This window comes from Peromyscus eremicus, chromosome X (assembly GCF_949786415.1).
Source record: "Peromyscus eremicus chromosome X, PerEre_H2_v1, whole genome shotgun sequence".
NCBI classification, from domain to species: Eukaryota; Metazoa; Chordata; class Mammalia; order Rodentia; family Cricetidae; genus Peromyscus; species Peromyscus eremicus.
The window spans coordinates 112,835,992-112,860,925 of NC_081439.1; the positions used below are offsets into that span (position 1 = coordinate 112,835,992).

The following is a 24,934-nucleotide window of genomic DNA, read 5'->3' on the forward strand; positions in this document are numbered from 1 at the left end:
GAAGTCACTTCTTAGTTCATGCTGTGTCATCATAGTTGATCTAGACAAAGTCCCTCCTTTGCTATCTGGAACCAGTTGTGATCTGTGTGAACACAACTGACTCTTTGGATGCTATGGTAATTTGAATGCAATTGGCCCCCATCATCTCATAGGGAGTGGCACCATTAGGAGCTGTGGCTTTGTTGGAATGGGTATGGCCTTGTTGGAGGAGGTGTGTTACTGTAGGGGTGGGCTTTGAGGTTTCCTATGTTCAGGATACTGCCAAATGTGTCAGTTGACCTCCTGTTGCCTGAAAGATGTAGGACTGTCAGCTCCAGCACCACATCTGCCTGCACACTGCCATGCTCCCCGCCATGATGATAATGGACTGAACCTCTGAAACTGTAAGTGAGCTACCCCAATTAAATGTTTTCTTTTATTAGAGTTTCCATGGTCATGGTGTCTCTTCACAGCAATAAAAACCCTAACCAAGACAGATGCCATGCCTTCCAGCAATGCTGTATCCTCAAGATTGATGCTGGACTTTGGTAGCAAGCTCTCTGTTGCTGGAACCCAGCTTGGAGATCCTTTCCAATCACCATCCTTGGGCTCACCAACATTGTCTTTTGGGATGAGGAAGGCCTCCAGCTGCTTCTGCTGCTGCTAGGTGACTCCTAGATTCTTGAGCTTCTGAAGGGCCATCCAGTCCAATTTTCTTTCCAGCTTCTCCTGCTGGCAGAAGTATCTCCTGAGCAGTAGCAAAGTCAGCTCGGAGTATAAAAACACTGGTTTATCTCTGGATCAGCAAGGTGGGCTGCACCAGCAGGTGGCAATGATGTTTCCAGCCGGGTACCACAGGAGAGAGCTGGTAGTGGGTTGTACCTTCTCAAGCCAGAGCTGTGCCTGTGGCCTAGGCCAGCACACCAGGGCATTGCTGCAGACCTAGAACTAAGACTGAAGAGCCTGTGCCACTGATGCCTGAGCAGAGCTGTTGCTATAACCAAAGCCTGGAAGTCACAGGAATTTTTGTATTGTTTTGGAGTGCCAGGGTTTGAACCCAGGACCTTAATTCATGATAGCTAAGTACCTCTGAGTTATATCTCCCACGGTATCGATTGTTTTATGGTGTTTTGAGGCAGGGTCTTACTATGCTATGCAGGCAGACCACCAATGATCCTTCAGCCTCAGTACTTAGAATACTGAGATTGTAGGCATGTGCCATCCCTTCTGGTCATATTATGGTTTTACATTTTTTCTTACATTTATTTTGTGTGCACACACACAGGCTCGCATATACACGTGCATGTACACGTGCGAACACTCAGAGATTAGAGGGTATGTGTTTCCTCTTTCCACCATGTGGGTCCTGTGGATCAAACTCCAATTGTCAGGCTTGACAACAAGCACTTTTCAGCATCCCATATTGTTTTTAACATCTCTTTATGCTTTGGGGTCTACACATGGTTCATTCCTCCTAATTGCTGCATAATACTTCATGTGTGCTCCACTGCACGTTGTAACTGCCTTGTCCTCGGAAGACACCTGGGTTCTGGCTTTGCCTCACCATGCCCAGGAATGCAGCCATGAACTACCTTGAGTATAGTTCCCTACCAACCTGTGACATACTGTTTTGTCTAACTTGTTCATCTCCCTCTGCAAAGGACATTTTCTCCACTTCCTTTGTATTTTATAATCTGTACAACTTCTGTCTTTTCTTTTATACTTTCTTTGAGGGTTGAACATTACATGTACTACATTCTGCTTTCCTTTGCATATCACAGACGTACTACATATAGTGTTTAGATTTTGTTGCAATTCCCTATTTGAATCAGACAGTAGATGTGAAATCTGAAGAAGGCAGGGATTAGGTCTGCCATAGTGTCTTTAGTATGTGATACAGCATATGCACAAAGCATTACTCAAAGTACTTGTAGCATGAATACTGGGGTCGTCAAATACTTATTAGGTAGCAACTTCATGCTAGTCCTTTGCTCTTTTAAAAAATTAAAATTACATTTATTTATTTATTGTATGCAGGGCATGCATGCCACAGTGTACAAGCAGAGATCACAGATTGACTGTCAGGAGTGGGTTTTCTCCTTCCACCGTGTGGGTCCTGGGACTTGAATTCAGGCTGTCAGGCTTGGTGGTAGGTCCCTTTACCCACTGAGCCACTGGCTGACCTCTTCTCTATTTTCAATGTGTATCTTTCAAAGTTGCTCTACATGTGCGAATAAAAAGCAGTAGGACTATTTTGTCGGCCCTTTGGCAAACCAAGCAGATTAATTATATCTTAAATAGTACCATTTTTTTAAGCAGCCCCCTTGGGAGGGAATGATTGTGTCAGGGAAAGTATCCTCCAATTTTTTGGAACTTTTCTTTGGGGGAAAAAACAGCCAAACTTCCTAATTCACAGCACATTCTTTGAATCTTCTGGGGGAGGGGTTGTTTCTTGAAGGCAGATTTGATTTTTGGAAATAACTAAAAGCCACTTGGCAGCAAAGCTAGTGAATGAGGTGTGTGATCAAGCTGAAGAATATCACTATTGGCTCCAAGCCAGGTGTGAGCTTCAAGACCCAAGACTGATTGCTTGTATGGCACACAAAGCAGCTCAGCAGTGCTTCCAGAAGAATTCCAAACATGCTGAGGCCTTGGCAAGAAAAAAGTTTCTCTACTACTACTTCTAACTACCATCACCAGCACTAACTCCAACACACACACACACACACACACACACACACACACACACACACACACACACGAGGGGTGAAGAAGGAAGGAGAATACTGTCTGGTATATCATGTAGACAAAATAAAATATTTAGATTTTGGTTTTTGGAAACCAGTGGTGGGTCTAGTATGGTGGTGCACACCACATTTCAGCACTAGGGAGGCGGAGGCAGGTGGATCTCTGTGAGTTCTATGTTGGGATAATCTTTTTGTACACTGTATGAAGATGTGTCTCTGTTTTACCTCGTCTGCCTAAAGTACCTTATGATTGGTTTAATAAAGAGCTGAATGGCCAATAGCTAGGCAGGAGAGGATAGGTAGGACTTCTGGGTAGAGATAGAAACTCTAAGAAAGAATCTGAGGTGGGAGATTCACCAGCCAGACACAGAGGAGTCAGATATACAGTACTGAGGAGAGGTAATGAGCCACGTGGCAGAATGTAGATTAGTACAAATGGGTTAATTTAAGTTATAAAAGCTTGTTGGGAGCAAGCCTGAGCCAAAGCCAAACTTTCATAATTAATAAAAAGTCTCTGTGTTGTTATTCAGGAAATGGCAGTTCAAAGACAGTCCTGATACAGTTCTAGTCTAGCCTGGTCTACATAGGCTCACCAAAGTTGCATAGGGAGACAAATTTTCTCTCCAAAACAAGCAAGCAAGGAAGCAAAGGAATGTGGTGATATTTTATTTGTACTTTAATAAATAAAGTGTGCCTGGAGATCAGAGGGAATAGCAAGCCATTTTAAGGAAACAAAGAAGTCAGGGAGCGTAGCACACACCCTTAATTCTATCACTTAGCAGGCAGGATCTCTGTGTGTTCAAGGCCACAGTAGGGAACAGAGCCAAGTGTGGTGACACACGCCTTTAATCCCAACCATAGAGTTCTGGAGAACTGTACAGACAGGAAGTGATATAGCTGGCCAGGAAGAGGAAGTGATGTAGCTCTAGACACAGAACAGCGAGGTATATAAGCCTGGGTAGATGGGAAGTTACTCTCTTCAGAACCTGCAGAGTTGGTGAGGTGAGGGTAGCTCATGGTTTGTCCTATTCCTCTGATCTTTCTCTCAGGCTTCAACCCCAATTTCTGGCTCTGTGTTTTTTTTATTTATTAAGACCATTTAGAAATTCATCTACAAGGGAACAAACAAACAAACTAAATACACACCACTCATACAAGTATGAGACAGAAGAGACTTAGTTGGTGGCTATTTCTACAAAGCTATCTTGGTAGTTCAGTTGGCCACAGGTCATCTGTCCAGGGTGGTGTGAAGGACTAGGGATATCACTGAGTGGATAGAGTACCTGGTATATATACACAAAGTAGGCATATGTCTGTAATCCCAGAACTCTGGAAGTGGGGGTAGTAGGAGAATTAGAAGTTTAAGGCTCTTGTCCTCTGAGTTTTAGGCTGACCTAAAAGAGATCTTGTCTTAAAATGAAAGTACATGGCTGCTAAGCAAGCCTCTGCATCCTGGAGCCCTGTGGAAACATAATGGCCTCTCTTCCATGCCCTTAGGCTATCCCTGCACCACTGGTACAGCCATTGGCCTAACAGTCCAATGGAACTACTGACCCATTTCCACATAGAACAGGAAGAAGTGCTTATGGGTTTTACAAGACATGCTTAGAAAAGCAAAGAACTAAGAAGAGGAACAATTTAGAATTCTTGTTGAAGGACAATTGTGAAAAGTCATCGTATTATCCCTACTCTTGTGTTGCTCTTTATGGAAGAGCCAGATCAGTGGGCTGACATAGTAGGAAGGGATATGTAGACTCTGCCTAATCAGGACTGGGTCACATTCTAGAGCTGTGTGTTAATACTATCTCAAGTGTATGGATATACATCTATTTCTAGAAAGGGGAGAGTGATTGACTGAAAAATCAAATGTTTAACACTAGGAGCTGAGGTTTACACTCAGTGGTACAACATTTGCCCCGGCATGTGCAAGGTGCTGCATTAATCTCCAGCATATGCCCCACCCCCAATAACAGTGAACATCAATAGGTGTTTCACTCAGCTTTCCATTATTGTAGCAAAATACCTGAGATAAAAATTATGAATAAAAAGACTCATTGCGTTCATAGTTCAAGCCTGAGCTCCTTTGGCCTTGTTGCTGAAATGGGCAACTTCCTTTGCCTGGCTCTCGGGGTGGAGACATGGAACTTAAAACCACATTTTTCTGTTTGTGGGAGCAAAATGTGGTTTCTCAGCCACCAATTATTATTATTATTTATTATTATTAGCCACATTAAGTAAAGCCTTTTCTGTGGAATGACAGGAAATTTTTAGAGGGTAACTGGGTTTAAGGCCTTCTTCTGGTCTGGTATTACTAGCAAATCAGGCTTTAAGTCTAAGGAATGAATCTTTCCAGTATTTGGTTTTCGTAAATCCAAGACCAAAGGGTCTTACAAACCTCATTCAAATTTAGAAACAAGAATGGCTTTATCTTCAAACTATCTTCAAAACAAAGACAGTTTCTTGCTTTTTGCATCTCACCAACCACTATGAATCATGTAAGTTATGTTAGGAAATAAAACTCAAAACAACAACAACAGAACAAAAAATAAAACTTGTTTAGAAAAAGCTAAGTCACAAATTTCCACTTTGTGTTTGTAGGCATTTCTGTAAGGGATCAAAAAAAGGGGGGGATATTGGAAAGTTATGCTCTTCAGGAGGCCGACAAAAGAGTGTTAGTGACGGCAGGGTTGAGGAGGTGGATGGGATGCTAAGGTGTGATAAGTTGTACCTTCTACTTCCCCTGTGGTGACCTCCTACTATTGGACTGAAGCGGGAGCTACTGCAGGGGACCATTTCCTAGACTCAAAGAGGATTGACCATCTCCTCCCTGCACCTCACCCTGGCTTCTCTGTAGGAAGGCCCGGTATACAGAACATTACACACATGATAAAAATGGCAAATTGGTTATTCCTGGAGTTCCTTGGCCGCAGGAAGACAATCTAAATAAATAGTAAGTGCCATAAATGCTTGAGATGCTGTATGTGCACAAAATGGACTCAAAATACTGGGTCTATGATTCACGGAAGGTCAGTGTTAGAATTAGCATGAGGGCAGGGATCAAGGGCTGTTTTACTTGCCATTCTCTCTAGAATCTGGTCACTCAATAGGTTCACAAAAATCAAGGTTTAAGTAAGTGCCTGTTCAAGGTTTAAGTAAGTGCCTGTTAGAGAAGCCAACTGAGGCAGAGGGTTAGAGAAGCTTCTAGTAAATCATAGGCTTGCTGATGACAACTTCAACAACAGGACTCAGGACATTTGTTCACCCTGCTATGCTGCAGTCCTTGAGGAGAGACATGACAGAGAACAAGCCTAAGATGACAGGAGAGAGCTGGGAGAATTCTTTGTTTGCACTACTTGGGTCCACCTCTCGAGCTTAGAGAAAAGGGGAATATCAATTTTATGACTTGTATATAACCTACACAGAAGCTTTTCTAGTTGAAATTTGTGTGTAGGTGTAGGTGTATATGCATGCTGATGTACATGTGTGTGCCAGTGCATGTGAAGGCCAGAGGTTAGCTTTAGACTCCTCAGATGCTTTCTGCCTTGCTTTTTGAGACAGAATCTCTCACTGGCCTGGAGCTCGTTGAGTAGGTTAGGCTGGCTGGCTTAGCAAGCTCAGGGTTCTGCCTCTGCTTCCACAGAGCTGGGCTTGCAAGCACAAGCCACCATGCCTTGCTCTCTGCATGAGGTTTCTGGGGATTGAACTCAAGTCCTCATACTTGTAAGGCCAGCACGTTATCAACGGAGGTATCTCTTCAGTTCAGAAGGGAAGTCTGGAGAGAGGTCACAGCAGAACTTTTGAGCCACCTTTGGTCTCCTAGACAGCAGAGTCCATGCTAAGGTTTCTCAGTGGAGACTGGGCATGGATGCACACTGAGCGGGGTGGTTTAATCAAGAGTGGTTGATGCTTGAGGTTAGCATTGCTCCTCGCCTCGAAGGCAGAGGTAAAGAAGTGCTGGCAAGGACCTTTTGGATCCTAGTTGGATTACACTGACTAGAAAGCCAGATGAGGGAGAAAATGGGGATGAAGGGAGAGGAAGCATATGACCGCTTTATAAAAAAGGACCCAGCATCATTTTATTTGAACTTTTATTTATTTTTTTTTTCAAAGAAATCCATGCAGAGAAAGAGAAAAGAGGGAAACTTGACAACCATGTTCTAGCAGTCAAATGTAAGAAAATAATTTGGCACAACTTGAAGGGTTTTTTTTTTGTTTTTTTTTTTCAAAAAGACAATCTACCTTACTACTAAAATTGACCTTCCTCATAAAAATGCCATTTGATTTTCAGAAAGACAGTTAGCCTTCTAATTAATGGCGGGAGGAGGCATAGAAGATAAAAAAAATAGAAAAAAAAAAAGAAGGTGGCCCCCTTTCTGTAGGAGGACCACAGGGTGCTGCAGGGCAGCACAGGCACTGGTCCACGAGCGAGTCAGTGCACCAGGAAAAAAAAGCACGCCACATAGATGGCCACAATGGTCAGGATCTTCAGTGGGGACGGCATGTTCCCCACGCTGTGAGAGGTGGTGATCTCGTTGTCCTTCTGGTTCACATGTTGCTTGTTCCCTGGAGCATCATCCACATCCAGATCATACGCCAGTTCTGTTAAAAGAGAAGGAGGATTTGAGTTGCAGGAGTATATACCCCATCAGGTCTACACCGTTCCCAGGCTCCAGCCCCTGGCTGGACGGGTGAGAAGCTCCCACTTGGATTTTTCTTTGGTTTGGGAAGGGAGGGATTCCAGAGGCAGGAAGGAGAGGGTGTGGTGTGCAAGGAGATGGCCAGAGGTGCTCTTGGGCAGAGAGCACAGCAGTGGGGAGTGAGTCAGTCAGTGCTTCCCTCTCTGCTCTGGCTCCACCAACACAGCAGGGTGTTTGTTGGTCCTTTGCAACATCTCCCAGGCAGATCTCTACCCTTGAAGGGAAGGTCATTTTCATCAGAACTTACATTAAAATGTGCTATGCGGGTGAACATATCTGTCCTTGTGTGTTGGCGAGGGAGGGAGGGAGAGTGGGAAATATGTAATGGACTTTCTCTTAGCCCCATACAGCATACTGACATTCTTATTCCAGGAAATTTGAGTTGATGTTGAAGGACAGGGTAATTTGCTGTTGAAAGTTTTATTTTTCCCCCCAATATTCCTCTTTTATATAATTTCCACTCCCATAAAAGCAATAAAACCTCACCAAATAGTCCCATCTTTTGAGCAAGCATGTCCACCTTTTGACATAGTGATACAGCATGGTCACCTACAAAGTTCACATTTGAGAACTACTCAATCAAGTTACCCCCTTCCAAAAAAGTCACCCCAAACTCTCCTAATGTTTTCAATAAGTTTATGATTTTGTGTTGGGCTACATTCCTAGCTATCTTCAGGTGTATGAGGCTTCTGGTTGGACGTGCCTGAAAACACAGGATATAATTTGATGCCAAGTGACTTAAGGTTAAGGAGAAGCCAATGGGTAAAAAAAAAGTCTTGCATTCTTTGCTTGTTATGTATGAGACATGTACATGATTCTGAAAATAAACAGGATGTCTTTGATTTGGCCTGATACAAAAGGCAAATCTAAGCAGACAGAGGTTCTATGTGAAATTCTAGATAACCAGCCCAGGGGTCAATTTCTTGCAAATTTGTGTCTCCAGATCCAATCCACTGCCTTGTTTTTTCCTTGACTCTATGTCAGTATTTTGTGAAGGTGATGCGTGAGTGACTCACCACCCAGCCAACTCTCTCACAGCCAGGGGCCAGAGAGATCCCTTTGGGGCACTGAGAGGCATACCAACAGGCTCAGAGGAAATGACTGGGATTCTACCGAAGGAAGGCAAGGAGAGGAAGGAAGAGCTCCTATTACAGGCCATGCAAATATTCAGGAAGTCCCAGGAAGCAAGTGTGTGGATTCAACTGGTCCCAAATACACGCAGAACTGGGTCCAAGACCAGGACAGCTCTGAGGCTGGCATGGGTTAGTACAGGAAGCAAAATCAAGGAGATCAAAGCCAGGGGCTCTGATTTCACAGGCTGTGACTCCACCTTCCAAAAAGGCTATTGCAATCTATAAAGCTACCAAGGATGATGGGAGAACCAATTTTAATGTGTCTCATCTGAAGAAACAAGACATTTTACCTCAAGGTTTCTTTAATTTGCATATATTTAATCACCAGTGTAGATCAAGTTTTTCTGTGCTTTGGCTTATTAATTATATTTCTCAATGGGTAATAGTTCACATTCTCTGCCTTTTAGTGTGATAGGTATTGATAGTTTTCCTATTAATTTGAATTCTACGTATTCTATTGGATTATCTGCTTATATTAACCAAAACAAGTATTATTTGATCTTGTAATTTTTTAAAATTCTGTCATTGCATCCCAATGAGATAATGACCTAGCTTTTAATATCTATAAATCAGATTCTATTTTACGCCTGTGAAATTGAAGCACATTTATTTTGCCTGAGTGCTGATAGTAATTCAAATTTGTTTTCTGGAGAACTCTGTTGCTCAGAAAAAGTAATTCAGCAGGCTGTAATCCAGATCCTCCTCAGTACATACATACATACATACATACAGACAGACATACAGACAGACATACAGACAGACAGACAAAATAAAAGGGGGAAAGAACAAAGAGCAACACTACTTGGAGACCAGACCTCTTTCTCTGAAAGGTGAACTATGTGGGGTGCACAAGAGGGCTGGGGTCAGCTGTCAGTTGGCAAGGCTAGCACAGGCTTAGGTCCTGATCGGCTTTCAGTAAGGCAGAGAACACATATGACTGATCTCTTGAAAGCCAAGCCTTGAGTCCCACGGCAGCTTCGCCACTTAAGCGAAGAGGGGTATTTTTAGGGTTGACCTGAATGAGAGGGCTCTGAGCATTGCTTTCGCATTTTTTCTGGGTGATACTCTTGCCCAACATCAAGATGAAACACTATCTATTAATGTTCCCACTTTGTTCCTCCTCTATTAGTTTGACTCTTCAAATAATCCGCTAACACCAAACAGTCCCGATGACTGTAGCAGCCAGAGCAGGTGCACACTTCTGCTCAATCCAGTCGTTTTCATCCTTGGAATGCAAGTTTTACTTTACATGTCTTTATTATGTACTTAGGCTGTGTGGCATGTGCGAGCTTAGATGCATAGGAGGAAGTCAGAAAGCAAGTCTCAGGAGTAGGTTCTTTTCTTTCTTCGGGTTCTCAGGATTCAACTCAATCTCGTGCAGCAAGCATGTCCTTGGCCCTCTAATCGTGTCCCTTGGACCTTATACTTGGAAATGATAACAATGATCTTGAATTAAATTACTGAATGTCCATGTTTCCTAGACAGTGTGCTACAGTATTCAGCTGTACCATCTCATTGACTTTAACCTTCCCCACCACCTTATGAAGTAGGTATTCCCGTTTTACAAGTGAGGAAGCTCAAGTTCAGGGTAGTGGGTTTGGTCTATATTTCCATGGTAACCAGTAGCTGTATTATCCGAATCCAGGCTCTGACTATAAACCTCTTATGAAGTCATGCTGCTTTTTTTTTAAAGGTTTTTTGTTCGTGTTCGTGTGTGTGTGTGTGTGTGTGTGTGTGTGTGCGCGCGCGTGTGTGTGTGTGTGTGTGTGTGTGTGGTTTTTGAGACAGGGTTTCCCCGTATAACAGCCTTGGCTGAACTCAGAGATCAACCTGCCTCTGCCTCTTGTTCCTTAAAAATAATTTATTTATTTATGTTTATTTTATAGGCATTGGTGTTTTGCCTCCATGTATGTCTGTGTGAGGATGTCAGATCTTGGAGTGGCAGACAGATGTCATGTGGGTTCTGGGAATTTAACTTGGGTCCTTCAGAAGAGCAGCCAGTGCTCTTAACTACTGAGTCATCTCTCCAGCCCCACCACACTGCTTCTTGAAGAATTCTGTATACCAAATATGCTGCAGGACTAAGTAGTAATAGATTCCCATTAAAACAAACAAACCTCAATTACTGAATGTTTTTCATAAAAGGAAACTTCCAAAGCATGAGAAAAAGGCATTGTTTCCACCTCAAGTTTATCACATACTCAGTTAAGAAACCTTGTTAAACTTTGTAGAATAGTGCAGAGTTCTTGATTTGGGAATCTGACATGGAAATTATCAGTTGTGTTTCCTAAGAAATGAGTGATGATGGCTAAGGCCATTATCCCAGGCATAAATCTAGGCCACCACATGGCCTCTCAGAATATTCCTCTCTAAGTTATGGCTAGAGATTGCCCGAGGCTCTCCATTCAGTAGAGAAGTCTTATCACTCAATCCCTGCCTGCGGTATACACTGACGGGAAGCCCAGCAAAGCCACGTTCTGGGCCAGGGCCACCACCATGAGGATTAGAGCTGAGAGAGGGAGCTGAGGACAATAAGAGAGTATTGCGGGAGAGAGGGAAAACAGGATTTTGGTCAAAGATAAATAGGGACATTCCTGGACAGAGGAAATAGAATCTAACTTCATTTAGCAAACAATGCTAGCCTATGGAAGATGTCCCAAGAGTAAGCAGAAGGCTGAGGAAAGATTTAACCACTACTTCAAGGGATTGCACACTGTGGTAAGGGTACCACATCAACAGACAAACCAAGCTGACATCCTTCTGAAAGCAGAGAGGACTCATATAAAGAAAGGCAAATTACCAAGAGGAGAGATAAAGCCCCAAAGAGAGCTATCTGGGAGGGTTACTTAGGCCAGTTGGGCTTTCTCCATCAGGAATCATGATGATGACTACAGCAGGGCTCACTGAAGTGGCTTTTAAGGAAATAGTTCAAGACCTGAACATTGAAATAAAAGCAATAAAGAAAACACAAACTGAGGGAATTCAGGAATAGGAAAATCTGAGTAAAAGAAAGATCACTAAGAACTGAGATTGTAGGTAGTGGATTTCCAATAGGAGCAAGGGATCTCTGTGTTGTAAGGGGACGGAGTACACACTCTCCAGGTGTGTGTGTGTGTGTGTGTGTGTGTGTGTGTGTGTGTGTGTGTATGTGTGATGGGAGGTAGTAGTGGTGAAAGGTAAGGCAAGAAGGACAAATTGGAGCCAAAATATGTGGGTTAGGAATGTTAAAATTATTGTAAAGACAGCAGGGGCGGGGCCGTCTGAAGGTTTCTGAGACATGCACAATCTGATCTCTGTATTATCTCTGTGAAGCACAACCCTAAGCCGAAGCCAGAGAGACTCAAGCATCTTGTCCTGAAGAAGCAAGAAGCCCGTGGGAACAGAAGCTGGGGACCAATGTGTAGCACATATGAAAAAAAAATTAAATAACTCGGTTTTGCTATAAACTAGACATATGAGAAACACCACACATGATTTGATTTGAAATCACTCATATTTTTTTAATGATTTCCATACTATATTTTCATCATGTTAGGTGGATATTTTGACAGGGACATACATTGCTTCTATCTTAGAGTGACTCTTCTGTGAGAACCTTTAGGGCCAGCGAGGAGATTTTTTTTTTCCAACCTACATCTAAAAGTCTGTTTCGATTTGTACTCAGTTTAACTATGCCCAGGGGGTAGACCCAACTATCTGTACTAATTACATACTCAGCCCTGACTCTCACTTCGCCTTCGTGCCCTTTGTGCTGTAGATCAGATGATCCATTTAAAGTAACAGTCAGTCATTAGGGGCTGCCTGTTGTTTGTGTTGGAAAGCTTTTCTGCACTGGGCAAAGCTCTGAGAGGAGAGCCCTCCATTCCTGGTTATTAAAAATCTTCTCCTGGAATCCCCAAGGAGTCTTTAGCATCCCCAGGGGCCTCGAACTCTAGATTCAAGGCCTGGCTTGGTCACAGCCTTCCTACTTCACCTCTGACAAGGCATTTCCTTCTGGGCTTCAGCTGCCCCATCTGGCAAGTCAGGGTGCTGAACTGATGACCCCTACACTTCCTTTGAGTTTTATTTCTCTCTGGTTTCAAGGCTCTTGGGACCTGGAAAAGGAGCACAGTCTGCTGCAAGCTGTAATCATTCCTCTACTCACAACAGCCAAGGTGGCCTTTTCCAACAGAGCCTCCCCATACATGCAGGGTCAATCAGTTGTTTCCCTCGGGATATTTCCCTAGTAATCGTCAGCTACTGAATTCTCTTGCTTCTTGACTTCCTAATCTTGGGTGAGAGATCCTGGCAATAATCAAATCCATGATACACTGCTCTGGTTTTGTTTCTAACCCATGGTTATTACCCCCACCGAAGCCACTGGCCACAAAACTTTGGGAGAGAAGTTGCTGTATCTGAGGGATGGTCCCTCGAGCAGGCCTGCACAGCAGGGGAGGAGAAAGATTTGGCAGCCAGTGAGATCAGTCTCGGGGCCCTTTCAAAGCCTCTGAGGGCCTGACTGTATGTATACTCATTTGACTGAAATGGGCATCGAGAAGTTGCTATAGGACCTTCACTTACACTGATGGCCTAGGGCATCTCTGGCTGCCCTCAAATGGCAAGGGAGGGAGGCTACTGATGAGGCTTAGTTGTAACAATGTTCACCTCAAATGTACAAGGCCTTGGGTTCAATTTCCAGCTCTGTGTAAACTGGGGGTGGTGGCAGATGCCTGCAATATCGGCACAGGAAGATCAGAAGTTCAAGGTCATCCTCGGCAGAAGACCGTGTCTTAAAATTAAAAATGGCAGGGAAGAGGATGCTACTGCTAAGCCAAGCACGGGGGTTTCTTCCTTGCCAAGCCTGTTCCAGCAGATGGCTTCAATCTGGCCCTAATATAGCAACAGAACAACACTGCCATCCATCCCTGTGTTTTCCATTTGCTGCGTACAGTTAAGACTTGGGTATGTGAAACCTCAGGCCATTGCCTGGCATACCCTAGAGGATAAAACTGGGGGCAATCTCCAAGGAAACGGCACTCATTGCAACACTGCTCATTTTGCTGCCCATTCACACGGACATCCTGGGGCTTTGCTATTGGTTTCTGATTCCCAAACAGATCTTGGTTTCCTTGTCTTCTGAACCACAACAAAAGCCCCCTTCCTGCCGCAGTAACCCCACCTCCTTTATGAACTTTCAGGAATGAAATGAGGACTTGGACTTGAAAGCAGAAGCCAGTGGCTCTGCAAACGAAGCTTTCGTCTTCACAGTTCACAGTTCCCCACAGATGTGGGTAAACAGGCATACTTCAGGCCTTTGGGTTTTAATTCTTTTAATGGGATCCCTTTGAGAATAGGCCCATTTCATAGTATGTCTTATTGACAAATCAGTGAGCTCTCGATTTTGCTGACTTGATAACTGACTGTAAAACCCGGGAGCGATCTCATGGCTCCTCCTGGAACAGGGCTAGGCAGTGAAATCGCCACATCATTTTTTTAATTGCTAATTCCAGCCTGCAAACATCCTCAGTTACAACTGAGGATTATTTCTATTAGAAGAATAGAGTGCTGAGAGAATACAGTAGATTGTCCCCATTCAGGAGGAATGATCTTTCTCATAATAGGCCTGTTTTTCAAGCTGGGATACAATATCTTTAGGTTATACTGCACTGGGCTATGGGTATAGAAACCATGGCATACTTCCCACAGATGTAGTAGAGGAAAAGTACAATGCTTTATAGAAAAATATTCAAGGCTGGGGCTGGAGAGATGGCTCAGTGGTTAAGAAACTTGCTGCTCTTGCAGAGGACCTGGGTTTGATTCCCAGCACCCACAGGGCAACTCAACAACATTCTCTAACTCTAGTTCCAGGGTGACACTGATGCCCTCTTGAGGCCTCTTTGGGTTTCCATATGCACACTGTGCACCTATATACATTACACACACACACACACACACACACACACACACACACACACACACACACACTAAAATACATTAATACATCTGAAAATGTCTTTAAAAACCATGTAAGGATGTATGGTGGAGTAAGAGTACACTGCAAACTCAATGAAAACTTCAGAAAACATTTCTGATTGAGCTAGTCCTTCAAATTAAGTTCCATATCCTTGGGGGAAAATTTTGATGGCACTCTTTTCTGTACATAGGGTGGAAAGGTCTTAAAAGTACTGTTGGGCAACTTGGATCACCTGCTACCATATGTGACATTCCAACTCTCAAATTCCAATTTGTGACTCAACATATTCTCTTCTATGATAACTTGCTTGTCAGGAGATAATACCATCAGCCCTCAGCTATGGCTCTGGCTGCTTAGCCTTCTAATATAAAATTGAAGAACTTGAAACACTAACTACGCTATATTGTTGTTTGGCAGTTAAGAATCAATCAAGAGCCAGGCGGTGGTGGCGCACGCCTTTAATCCCAGCACTCAGGAGGCAGAGGCAGGCGGATCTCTGTGAGTTCGAGGCCAGCCTGGGCTACCAAGTGAGTCCCAGGAAAGGCACAAAGCTACACAGAGAAACCCTGTCTTGAAAAACCAAAAAAAAAAGAATCAATCAAGAGATGACTTAATCTTTTAGAAAATAGCAAATGGTTTATTATATAATCCTATCATAACATGGGCCACTATTGTACTTATTTGGATGTGTCATGAGTCCGGTTATATGCCCAAAAAGAGAATGGCTCTGTCCTGGAAGCCTGGGGAGTAAGAGTGGATGCTGGCCCCCCCTCAGCTGTCTCAGAAGCACCACCACCTCCTTCCTCTGAGCCATCTTTCCAGCCCCCAATCAAGCATTCTTATATTAGAAAACAAGAGATAATGGCATTTGGGATACAGACTCCCTAATCCCCAATGCAAGGACATTGCTAGTCTGGTACCTTACTTAGCTGTAAATAAACCCAACACCAAGGCACACACATCAAATGGTTCTTTCCCAGTGTTTTGAAACTCAAGTCTAGTTGTGCACAGCAATAAAAATGAATGGCTCTTCAGTATTACCATGGAATGCATGTAAAACTCCTCAATAGTGAATGGGCAAGAGGGCTTTTTACAGGGGGCGGGGGGAGGCCTTAGGGATTTTAAATGGAGACTAATTATTAAAGAGCAAGTATATACACTCTCAGGGAACATACATTTTAATCCACCCAAATGATGCTAAGCTTGAATTACATTTTGAAAACAATAAATACAAGGAGACTCTCTCTTCATAAATTTAAATATTAATGGTTTAGATTCACGAAGTTCTTATTGTAACATCAATTGTGTGCATGACACAGTCACAAAGGTATGCATCACTGGGCTTTAAGAATGTAGAAAACACAAAATATCACTTATTGTAGCCAAATCCAATGACTGCTGAGGGCTCATGGGAATAAGGAAGTGGTCATGTACTTCCTCAGAGCCAACTATATTAGGATTTTATCAAATACACGAGGGCTTTACTTTGATGGGAAAACTCTGGTAAGCTTCCATTTTTTTTTATGAGCAGTAGAGGATGTGTGGGGGTAGGGGTGGGGGGATTACCCTAAGATCAAAATGCTTACAGAGTCCTGGGAATGTCCAATAGCATGAAAGATGGCTTGCATCCTAGCTGGGGGTGGGGGTGGTGGGGGGTGGTGAAAGCAAGCTTCTAAAAGCACTCAGCTGGTTGTGGGAGCGTCAGACTGGAAGTCAAGAGTAGGCAGGTGTCCTTATAAATGAAAGCTGAACACCTTCCCTAAGTTGTTCTGTCTCAGGTTTGTTCATTAAATGCTCACCAGCTGTACAGTTCTCTCCTCCTCATCAACAAGATTGGGGGAAACTGAGGCCATTTTTCTCCCAGCTCACTTGAATGCACACAGTGTCTTGGCTCCATCCCCTTCCCATCACACCTGTGGATCTGCATGGTCAGAGAGTGCTCACTGGCATCCTCACCCAGGCATCTCTTCCCTCTCTGTCTGGATGCTGGCCCTTCCCCTCTGCTTCAGCCCAGGCCCTTGACCTAGTCTTCACCGCCCCAGTTATAGAAGATACCTGTTTCTCTCCAATGCTCCACTTTGTGTGTGTGTGCAGGGGGGTTTCAGGACGGAATGTTCTATTTTGTGACAGCTAGAGACAAGACAGGATTCTGTTCCTAAAAACACACGTGGGAGCACGTTTCTCCCTGCCTCACAATTCTTTGATGGCTCACTACTGCCTATGGGAGAGAATCCTAAGTCCTTAGCAGCTTCTCTGCTTCTTGTTTCTCAGCTTCCTAACTGGAAAACTGCCCATATATTTTTTCCAGACATCATATACTGTAGTCCTAGCAATGTTGAAAATGCCAAGGACTTGAAGTTTTTCAAGCTGTTTCCCTAGATTAGGATGATGTCTGTATGTTCTTTCTCTCTGCTCTTTCCCTAGCTCTCCATCTTTTATTTTTCCCCCCAATCCATCTCTTCTACCCACAAATATATCTTCCAAGTTTCAACTTAAACACAACACATCTTTCAGGAAGCCTACTCCCCTTGCCTTGGCCAAAACCAATAGCTTTTCTGTAGTAACTGGATTGGATTTCTACTGTAGCACAAACTTTAATCTGCATCATAGCACAGTTAGTCATTTCCAGGGTCTCCTCCTCAACTAGACTGACTTTGGTGAAGTAAGAAATGATTTTTATTGTGCTCCATAGCTCTCACACAGGATTTGGTCAATATAGAACTTAAACATATGCTTGTTGCCTGAATGAACCAATGCCCAAACAAATACCTATTCCCAGCCTAGTGAGAGTATGTAGATGAGGAGAAATCTCCTTGCAAGAATGACCATCCTTAAGGGGCTGATGCTTCTGATTTCATCAAGGGATTCACCACTGACCCATGCTGAAGACAACGTAAATGTAGGGCCAATGACAGGAAGCTCAGGAAGCAAATGGCCAGGTTCAAAGCCTGGCCTTTAGATTCCCAGGCAGCAGTTTATGGTACTCAGTATGGATGGAATCCACGAAGATTATTTTCGTACTTGCTTTTGTTGCCTGGAACCTGATGCCTTGCTATGCAAGCAGCTGACACATGCCAGCATTGTGTGTGACATGCAGAGCAGGAAACAGGTTTTCTAGTGAGTAGCTTCCATTCATTTCTTACTTGCAACCTTGATGACTGTGTCCCGATACCTTTGGCCTCTGTCCCTGCCTCACAATCTACTGCTCCCCCACCCCCCACCCCACCCCTGCCACAGCCCATCCTTTCCCGCATCATTGATTCCCAAGTGTAGGGGCTGCTGTGATTGAAGTCTCAATGCCTGTCTCTGGAACATCAAAGTACAGCCTTGTTAATGAAGTCCACTGCTTAGCTGTGATCATACAAAGCAACAGGACTTCAATCCTCTCAGTAGCACCTGCCAGCCTCCTTTCTCATTGCAGAGGTCCATGGGATGAGTGCCAGTAAAATACATTTGCATGCTGGCACAAGAATGAGTGCAATACCTTAATCTGGAAGTTCTGTGTTTTCATCTCCACCTCACTTTTCCATTTCCCAATTCACTTCTTTTTCTTTTTCCATTGCTCTCTAAGCAACTTTCCTGTATCCAATTATTTTTTTTTCTTTCTGGTCTAATCATAGCTTTCTCTAACAAACATTTCTCTCCTGTTTCCACAGCGCTCTTTTCCATATCCTTAGGCAAAGGCAAGGTTGGAATCACTGGATAGATTTTGACTTTTAAAATGTTTTGGTAGTGAGACAGTGAGACTCTGTAGCTCAGGGCCAGCTCTGAATTTGTTTTGATTCACCTGCCTTATTCTTCTGACTTCTGGGGCTATATGTGTGAACTATCACACCCAGGTCTGGCTTTTAGAGAAACTGCAATCATCTTTTGTTTGTTTCCCCTTATTCCCTTTGAGTACTGAGGATTGAACCCGAGACCTCAAGAATGCTGTGTTAGAGTTCTACCAGTGAGCTACATCCCCAGTCCTTGGTTCTGAATAATAAACATGAATTTTTTTGGTTCTTCCTCACTTGATGTAAATGTCTAAGCCAGGTTCTGTTTCTTGTGGCAGAGGTTCCAGTATTTCTTGTTTTCCTCCTAAGAGGAAAATAACTTGGACTTAAGAGATCACTATTGTAATCTGAAAACTAGGATGAAGGAGCAAAGGCCTTTCTGACAGAACACTCTGAGAGGTGTGTAGAGCTCCTCTAGCTGATCGGATCTAGGGAGGTGCTCCACAGGAGTTTGGACAGCCATGAAGTAGGGTGTTGGTGAAGGAACTCAAACATGGATGGAATCGGGGAGGGGAAGGTAAAGTAACTTCTTCCAGCACTGAGATTCTAGAATCTCATTCAGATCTTGAAAGGTCTCATGATAGGGATAAAGGATGAAGGTATAAGGGTCAAAGTGACCTTCACACATTTCCCACTGACACAGACACTGTTTGGAGAACAGTCTCTCTCAAAATGACGAGTGGTTCACACGGAGAGGAAGATGTTCAGTCGGCTCCAGAGTCATTGACCAAGACATGATTTTAGGGGAACAAATGGTGATTGCTTAAGGTGGGGAGAAAGAAGTCTATGAGCTGTCAGTTTGCTGACTTAAATATCAAAAATAATGAAAACATGTATCAGGCAATATGAAATGTTGAGTGTGTGTAACTATATGGAGGCACTTGTGTGTAAGACTTGTTCACAGTGAATCCCCCAGAAGAACAGTTTGTAATTCCCAGGTGGTAGACTCTGCTCAGTGCAACTGCACACGGGTAGCTAGCTACCCCTCAGGACATGGAAGCAAAGAAGAGGCATTAGCTGGAGAAAAGTCCTTTGAGGACCACGCTTAGGACCGAAGTGGGAAGGACCCAATGGAAAAGCAGGCAAACTGAGCAGAAGAAGCCAGATGATCTGTCCACAGATAGCTCTGTGGGCTTTTGAACAAAGTAGGTGAGTGCAAAGTGAGGCTGGGAAAGGTAAAGAGGGTACCAAGTGGCCTGGACCCACAGCTCTAAACATGTGAGTGGGAGAAAGAAAAATTCTACCATCAAGAGTAACAGCTTACTGAGGAGTATTAAAAAAAAAAACAGCAGGAAGATAGCACACCAAAATTAAAAGAAGATGCAGTTGGCATGAACACTGATTAAATATGACCACTGGCAGTCTTGGTTCTTTATAAGTGAAAAGGGAGACATGTTTTCCACTATGTTTTTACCTAACTACAGAACACATCAAAGTGTCTGTCAGCTAGACAAATACACGTTGTGACTGGTTAATTAGAATTAAGAAAGACAACAGCTGAGACAAAGCACCATGCTGTAAGCACCACAGAGTGAGTGATGGTCATTTGGGGACAGTTTCAGTTACTGAAGGACCGACCACTAAGGAATCCATATTAAAGCACATTAAAACATGGAAAAAACAGAGGCCATGAATTTGAAAAAGAAGAAGGGATGTATGGGAGAGCCTGGAGAGAGGACAGGAAAGGGGCAAAATGATGTAATTATAAATCTCAAAAAAGATTCAGTCACCAGTAACTAAACCAGATAAAAATTGGGGCTTTGTAGTGGGCCACTCTAAAAAAAAAAATTCCCCTTGGAAACATGACTTTTCTCAAACTAAAGTTCAGTGTATTCTTTTTTTCTGGTTTATATTATTACTAATTTTAAAGTAAAAATTTCATATCATAAAATTCACCCATTTCAAGTCAATTTCAAATGTTCAGTGAGTTTTCATGAATTTACTGAGGTGTGCGACCGTCATCAGAGTGCAATTGTCGAACACCTTCATCTGCCCAGTAAATCCCTCAGACCAGTTACAGTTAATCCTTCAATGGATTCTCTTGAATTTTTCATCTTGAGCCTTTTGCAGCATTCAACACTGTTGGCTACTGCCTGTTTTCAACTTGGCACGGCCCCTGCTTCCTGACACTGCTTCCACCCTGTTCCTCTCCTATCTCTCTGATCATTCTAAGCTTCCTCCTTGGACTCTGTTCTTTCTTCCGCACTGTTCTTAAAGACGGGTATTCTCTTCCTCCACTCTTCGCCGTTTCTACTTCACACATCTTCCTCAATCTGTTCACTGGTCCCCCCCCCCCCCCGCCCCCCGTTATCTCTAACAGAGGATTTCCACATCTGGGTCGATCTCAGACATCTTTCTGGAGATGTTTAAGTTCACTGGCTGTTCCCAGCTGGATGTCTGTCAGGCAGTTCAGACTTAGCATATCTCCAGTGGAATGAGGCATTTCCCTTCCCTTAACTGCTCTCCTCCTCTTCCCCTGTCTCCCCTTTCAGTGAAGGTTTTTAGTCATCACCAGGTAGCCCAAGCCAGAAACCTACCAGTCTCCCTTTTTATCTTCCACACTGACTTAATCACCACTCTAAGTACTGTTTGTTCTCTTGATATTTGGAGAATCCATTTCCTTTCCATTGCCGTTGTTTGCTACTGGGCTATTGTAACAGCCCATTTTATCTGTCTATCTCTAAACCACTAGAGTCTTTTCATTTGATTGTTACCCACCCAACTACGAAACATGTAAATACATTCTTCCTCTCTTTCTCCCCCCACCCCCAACTTTTGAGACCGGGTTTTATGTAGACCACGGTAGTCTTGAATTATCTGTGTAGCCTTGAGGATGAAGTTGACCTCTAACATTTTTATTTTACTTTATGTATGTTGGTGTTTTGTCTGCCTGTATGTCCATGGACCACATGCATGTTCCTGGTACCCTCAGAGGCTAGAAGAGATCATTAGGTTCCCTGGGACTGGAAATAGAGATAGTTATGATTTGCCTTGTGGTTCCTCTGCAAGAGCAGCAAATGCTGTTAACCACTGAGTCTTTCTCTAGTCCCAGCCTTGAGCTCTTGATTCTCCTGCTTCCACCTCCCAAGCACAGGGATTACATTTGTACAATTCCTGTTTGCTGTAGATGGAACCCAGAGCTTTGCTACTGTTAGGAAAGTACTCTACCAACTAAGCTACACCATTAGCCCATAAATACATATTGTTTTATGATGTTATTATGATGGTTGGCATAAGGCATTTCTCATGGAAGTATATAATGTACTTTATGTCTCCTATATCCTGCTACCTTCCCGTCTTGACCTTCCTCACTCCATTAGTCTCCTCTGTTCCCCTAGATAGTCTCTCTACCTCTATGAAGACGCACTTTTCAAAAACATTAGGCTACCAATGAACAGGTTTCTTTGTACCATTTCCATCGGTATTTTGTGTTGATTGGTTGCTCCTTGACAACCCCCCGCCCATCTTCTGTACTCCCTTCTTGCTTGTACCTTTCCATCTCCAGTTTTTTTTCCTTTCGTGTCACATGTATTCTATTACCCTCCCCAGTTCCCTTCCTTAAAATGCCCTCTCCCCCTCTCCTGGTCCTCTTTTCTAGTTTTATGACCTACATCCACATTCACTCTCACATAACTCACACATACTAAAGTTATAAGCTAGAGTCCATGTGTAAGAGTGAAAATGAGATATTTGTCTTTCTGGGCCTGAGTTTCCTCACTTAATATAGTGTTTTTCAGTTTCAACCATTTTCCTGAAATTTTCATAATTTCATTTTTCTCCACAGCTAAATAATTGCCATTATATATGTATCACATTTCTATCCATTCATCTATTTTTGAACATCTAGGCTGGTTCTTTCTTTGCTGTTTTGAGCACAGCAACAATAAACATGGATATGCAAATATCTGTGGTAGGATATAGTTCCTTTAGGGTATATGTCTAGAAAGATTATAGCTGGGTCCTGGAGTTCTATTTTTAGCTCTTCAGTTTTTTAAAAATATTTCTATGTGTGTGACTGATGTGTATATGTGTGTACATATGTATATATGTTCACAGGTCGGAGTGCATGATTCACACTTGCTATGGTGCATATATGTTAGTCAAATGACAACCTTGGAGTCAGTTTACACTTCCTATTATTTTACTACTGTACACGCCAGGTTAGTTGGCCTGCCAGACTCCAGAGACTCTCCTGTCTCCACCTCCTACCTCTTCAGAGGAACACTGAGATCACACACTACTTAGTCTGGCTTCATGTGGGTTCTGGGGACACAAGTCTTCTTGCTTGTGCAACATGCGCTTTACCCAGTGAGCCATCTTCTCAGCCTCTCTTATTTTTTCAAAAAACCTCCACATGGGATTTCCATGAGTACATTCTTGAAATTAAAGATTCAAACAATACCAACATATATACGGTCTAGACACAGACACTCAGATACCGAGACACACACCCAGACACACACACACACACACACACACACACACACACACACACACACTTTCCATCTCACCATTTCCTCTGACAACTTCACAGTGATGATTACTGTGAATGTGTTTTATATGCATACATGGACTCAGATTCTACCATCTTGTAAATCTCTGTGTGTTAATGTTTGTAGAATGACCTCATTCTTTTGAACCATTGCAAGGAATTCCACAGAGTGAACATAAAAATGGGCTATTTCCCATGGCTAGGCATTTAGGTTGTTTCTGATTTCTCCTACATAAAAACAGCTTCAGGGAATATGCTTTGATATATGCCTTTGGCATGTGATGCATGCCTATGGGGTCCATTTCACCATAGCATGCAGGAATGACAGCCAAATATGGTCAAGCCGCAAGACAACAGGGCAGAAGGCAGGATGGACTGGTTGGAAAAAGGAATTTTGAGAAAAGGGGGGTTAATGTCTTTCTAAAAAAGATAATGTAACTAAACAGAGAAACTCTGTCTTGAAAGACAAACAAACAAAAAGATAATGTAGAATATGCTATCAAGCAAACATTACAATGTGAAGGAATTGGGATGAAAATCATCTTATAATAAGTACCATAATTCAACAAATATTTTTAAAAACCAGAGTCAGACATAGTGGTGTACTGCTGTACTCTCAGCTCCTTGGCAGGCTCAGACATGAAGGAGGGTTGTGAAACTAGCCTGGGTAATAGAGTTAGACTTGCCCCTCTCTCAAAGAACTGAACCACCCAACCAACCAAACTTCAATCATTTATTTAAAAACTGCAATTTCAAGATATGAAAACTCTATCCGTACAGAATTGTATGGAAGATAAACGGGGATTCACAGCCACACATTATTGAATACGGCTAGACAAAAGAACGCTTGCATTAAGCAAAACAGCATGACTCTAGGCTATATAAATTGGACAGTGGCTCAAATCTTAGCATGTAAACTACCTTCATGGCTGTTGGTTGGACCCACGTCCAGTATCTCTTCTATCTTCACAATTTTAAGATGTTGAAAATACTTCATAGAAAAGATAATTCAAATCATTAACAAGGTAGAAAATGGGTCTTCTGAGGAAGTGCTAAAGAAAATATATTTGCTGGACAGTGATGGAGCACGCCTTTAATCCCAGCACTCGGGAGGCAGAGGCAGGTGGATCTCTAGGAGTTCATGGCCAGCCTGGTCTACAGAATGAGTTCCAAGACAGCCAGGGCTACACAGAGAAACCCTGTCTCACCAACCCCCCCCCCCAAAAAAAAAGAAGCAAAAAAAAGAAAGAAAACCTATTTGTCTAGTGACCTTTGGTTTACTTCCAAAAATGGTGGCATTGCGGTCCTGAGACCTTCAGAGTTTTTGGTGATGAGGGTTTAATACTGGTACTTAGTTGTTGCTCAGCCTGAAGACCCACAGCTGCACAAACAGCAAGCAACATGGAAGGGGAAAATTAAAATGAGCATGCTGTAATTAGGTATGCAATGTCACCAGAAAAAGCAATTTACCAAAGGGATTACCGTGATTAAAGATGCAAGCCCCTTAAGTAAAGATTGTTCTCTTCAATTGATTTGTCCCAATTGGTTCTCCCTATGCCATGTAGAATTCCGGTTGGATAACAATTTCTGGTTGTCCTTTTAATTTCTCCACTAAGAGATTAGAGGAAGTAAATTGAGCCTCTTTTAGTCACTATAATTTCCTCACAAATGCAAGAAGTATTAACAGAGGGCTATAGAGACAGATTGTAGTTTAGGTCACCCAGGGGAGAAAGCTGTAGTCTCCCTTTGACTACCAACAAGGTAAGTAATCCTCAAGTCTTTTTTCCTTACAATTAAGGCTAAGACCAAGTTTAAGAGGCCCCTTTTCTATTTAGCTTTTTTTTTTGGGGGGGGGGTATTCATCTTTCTCATGCCCCAGCCAGGCAGACAACATAGGGGGTTCAGAGCCCTCAAAACAGACAGGTGGAGTCCTTCACCTACCAATCTTTCTCAGCCTGCCTTCGCTACCTTACTGCGTTTTCTCTTTCCTCTCATAGCTTTGTTCCCTAAAATCATTTCCAACCTTGGCCACATTTTTGCAGGGAGAATAGTGGTGAATATACATGGAGTATAGATGTGAAGATGTGATTTCTGTTACAGTTACCTGAGCCCATATAAACACCTGTTTACATGTGTGAACATTCGCCATCGCTTGAA

At 43.0% G+C, this 24,934-nt stretch overlaps 1 protein-coding gene across 1 annotated transcript in view; it reads right to left on the bottom strand.

Moving 5' to 3' along the window:
* Positions 1 to 6,800: 6,800 nt before the first annotated feature.
* Positions 6,801 to 24,934, bottom strand: part of Gpc3 (glypican 3) — a 339,189-nt gene continuing 321,055 nt past the window's right edge. The window contains exon 8 of the mRNA XM_059250245.1: positions 6,801 to 7,325. Coding sequence (XP_059106228.1) covers positions 7,156 to 7,325 — 170 coding nt within the window. The 3' untranslated portion in view covers positions 6,801 to 7,155. The remainder of the gene's footprint in view (positions 7,326 to 24,934) is intronic.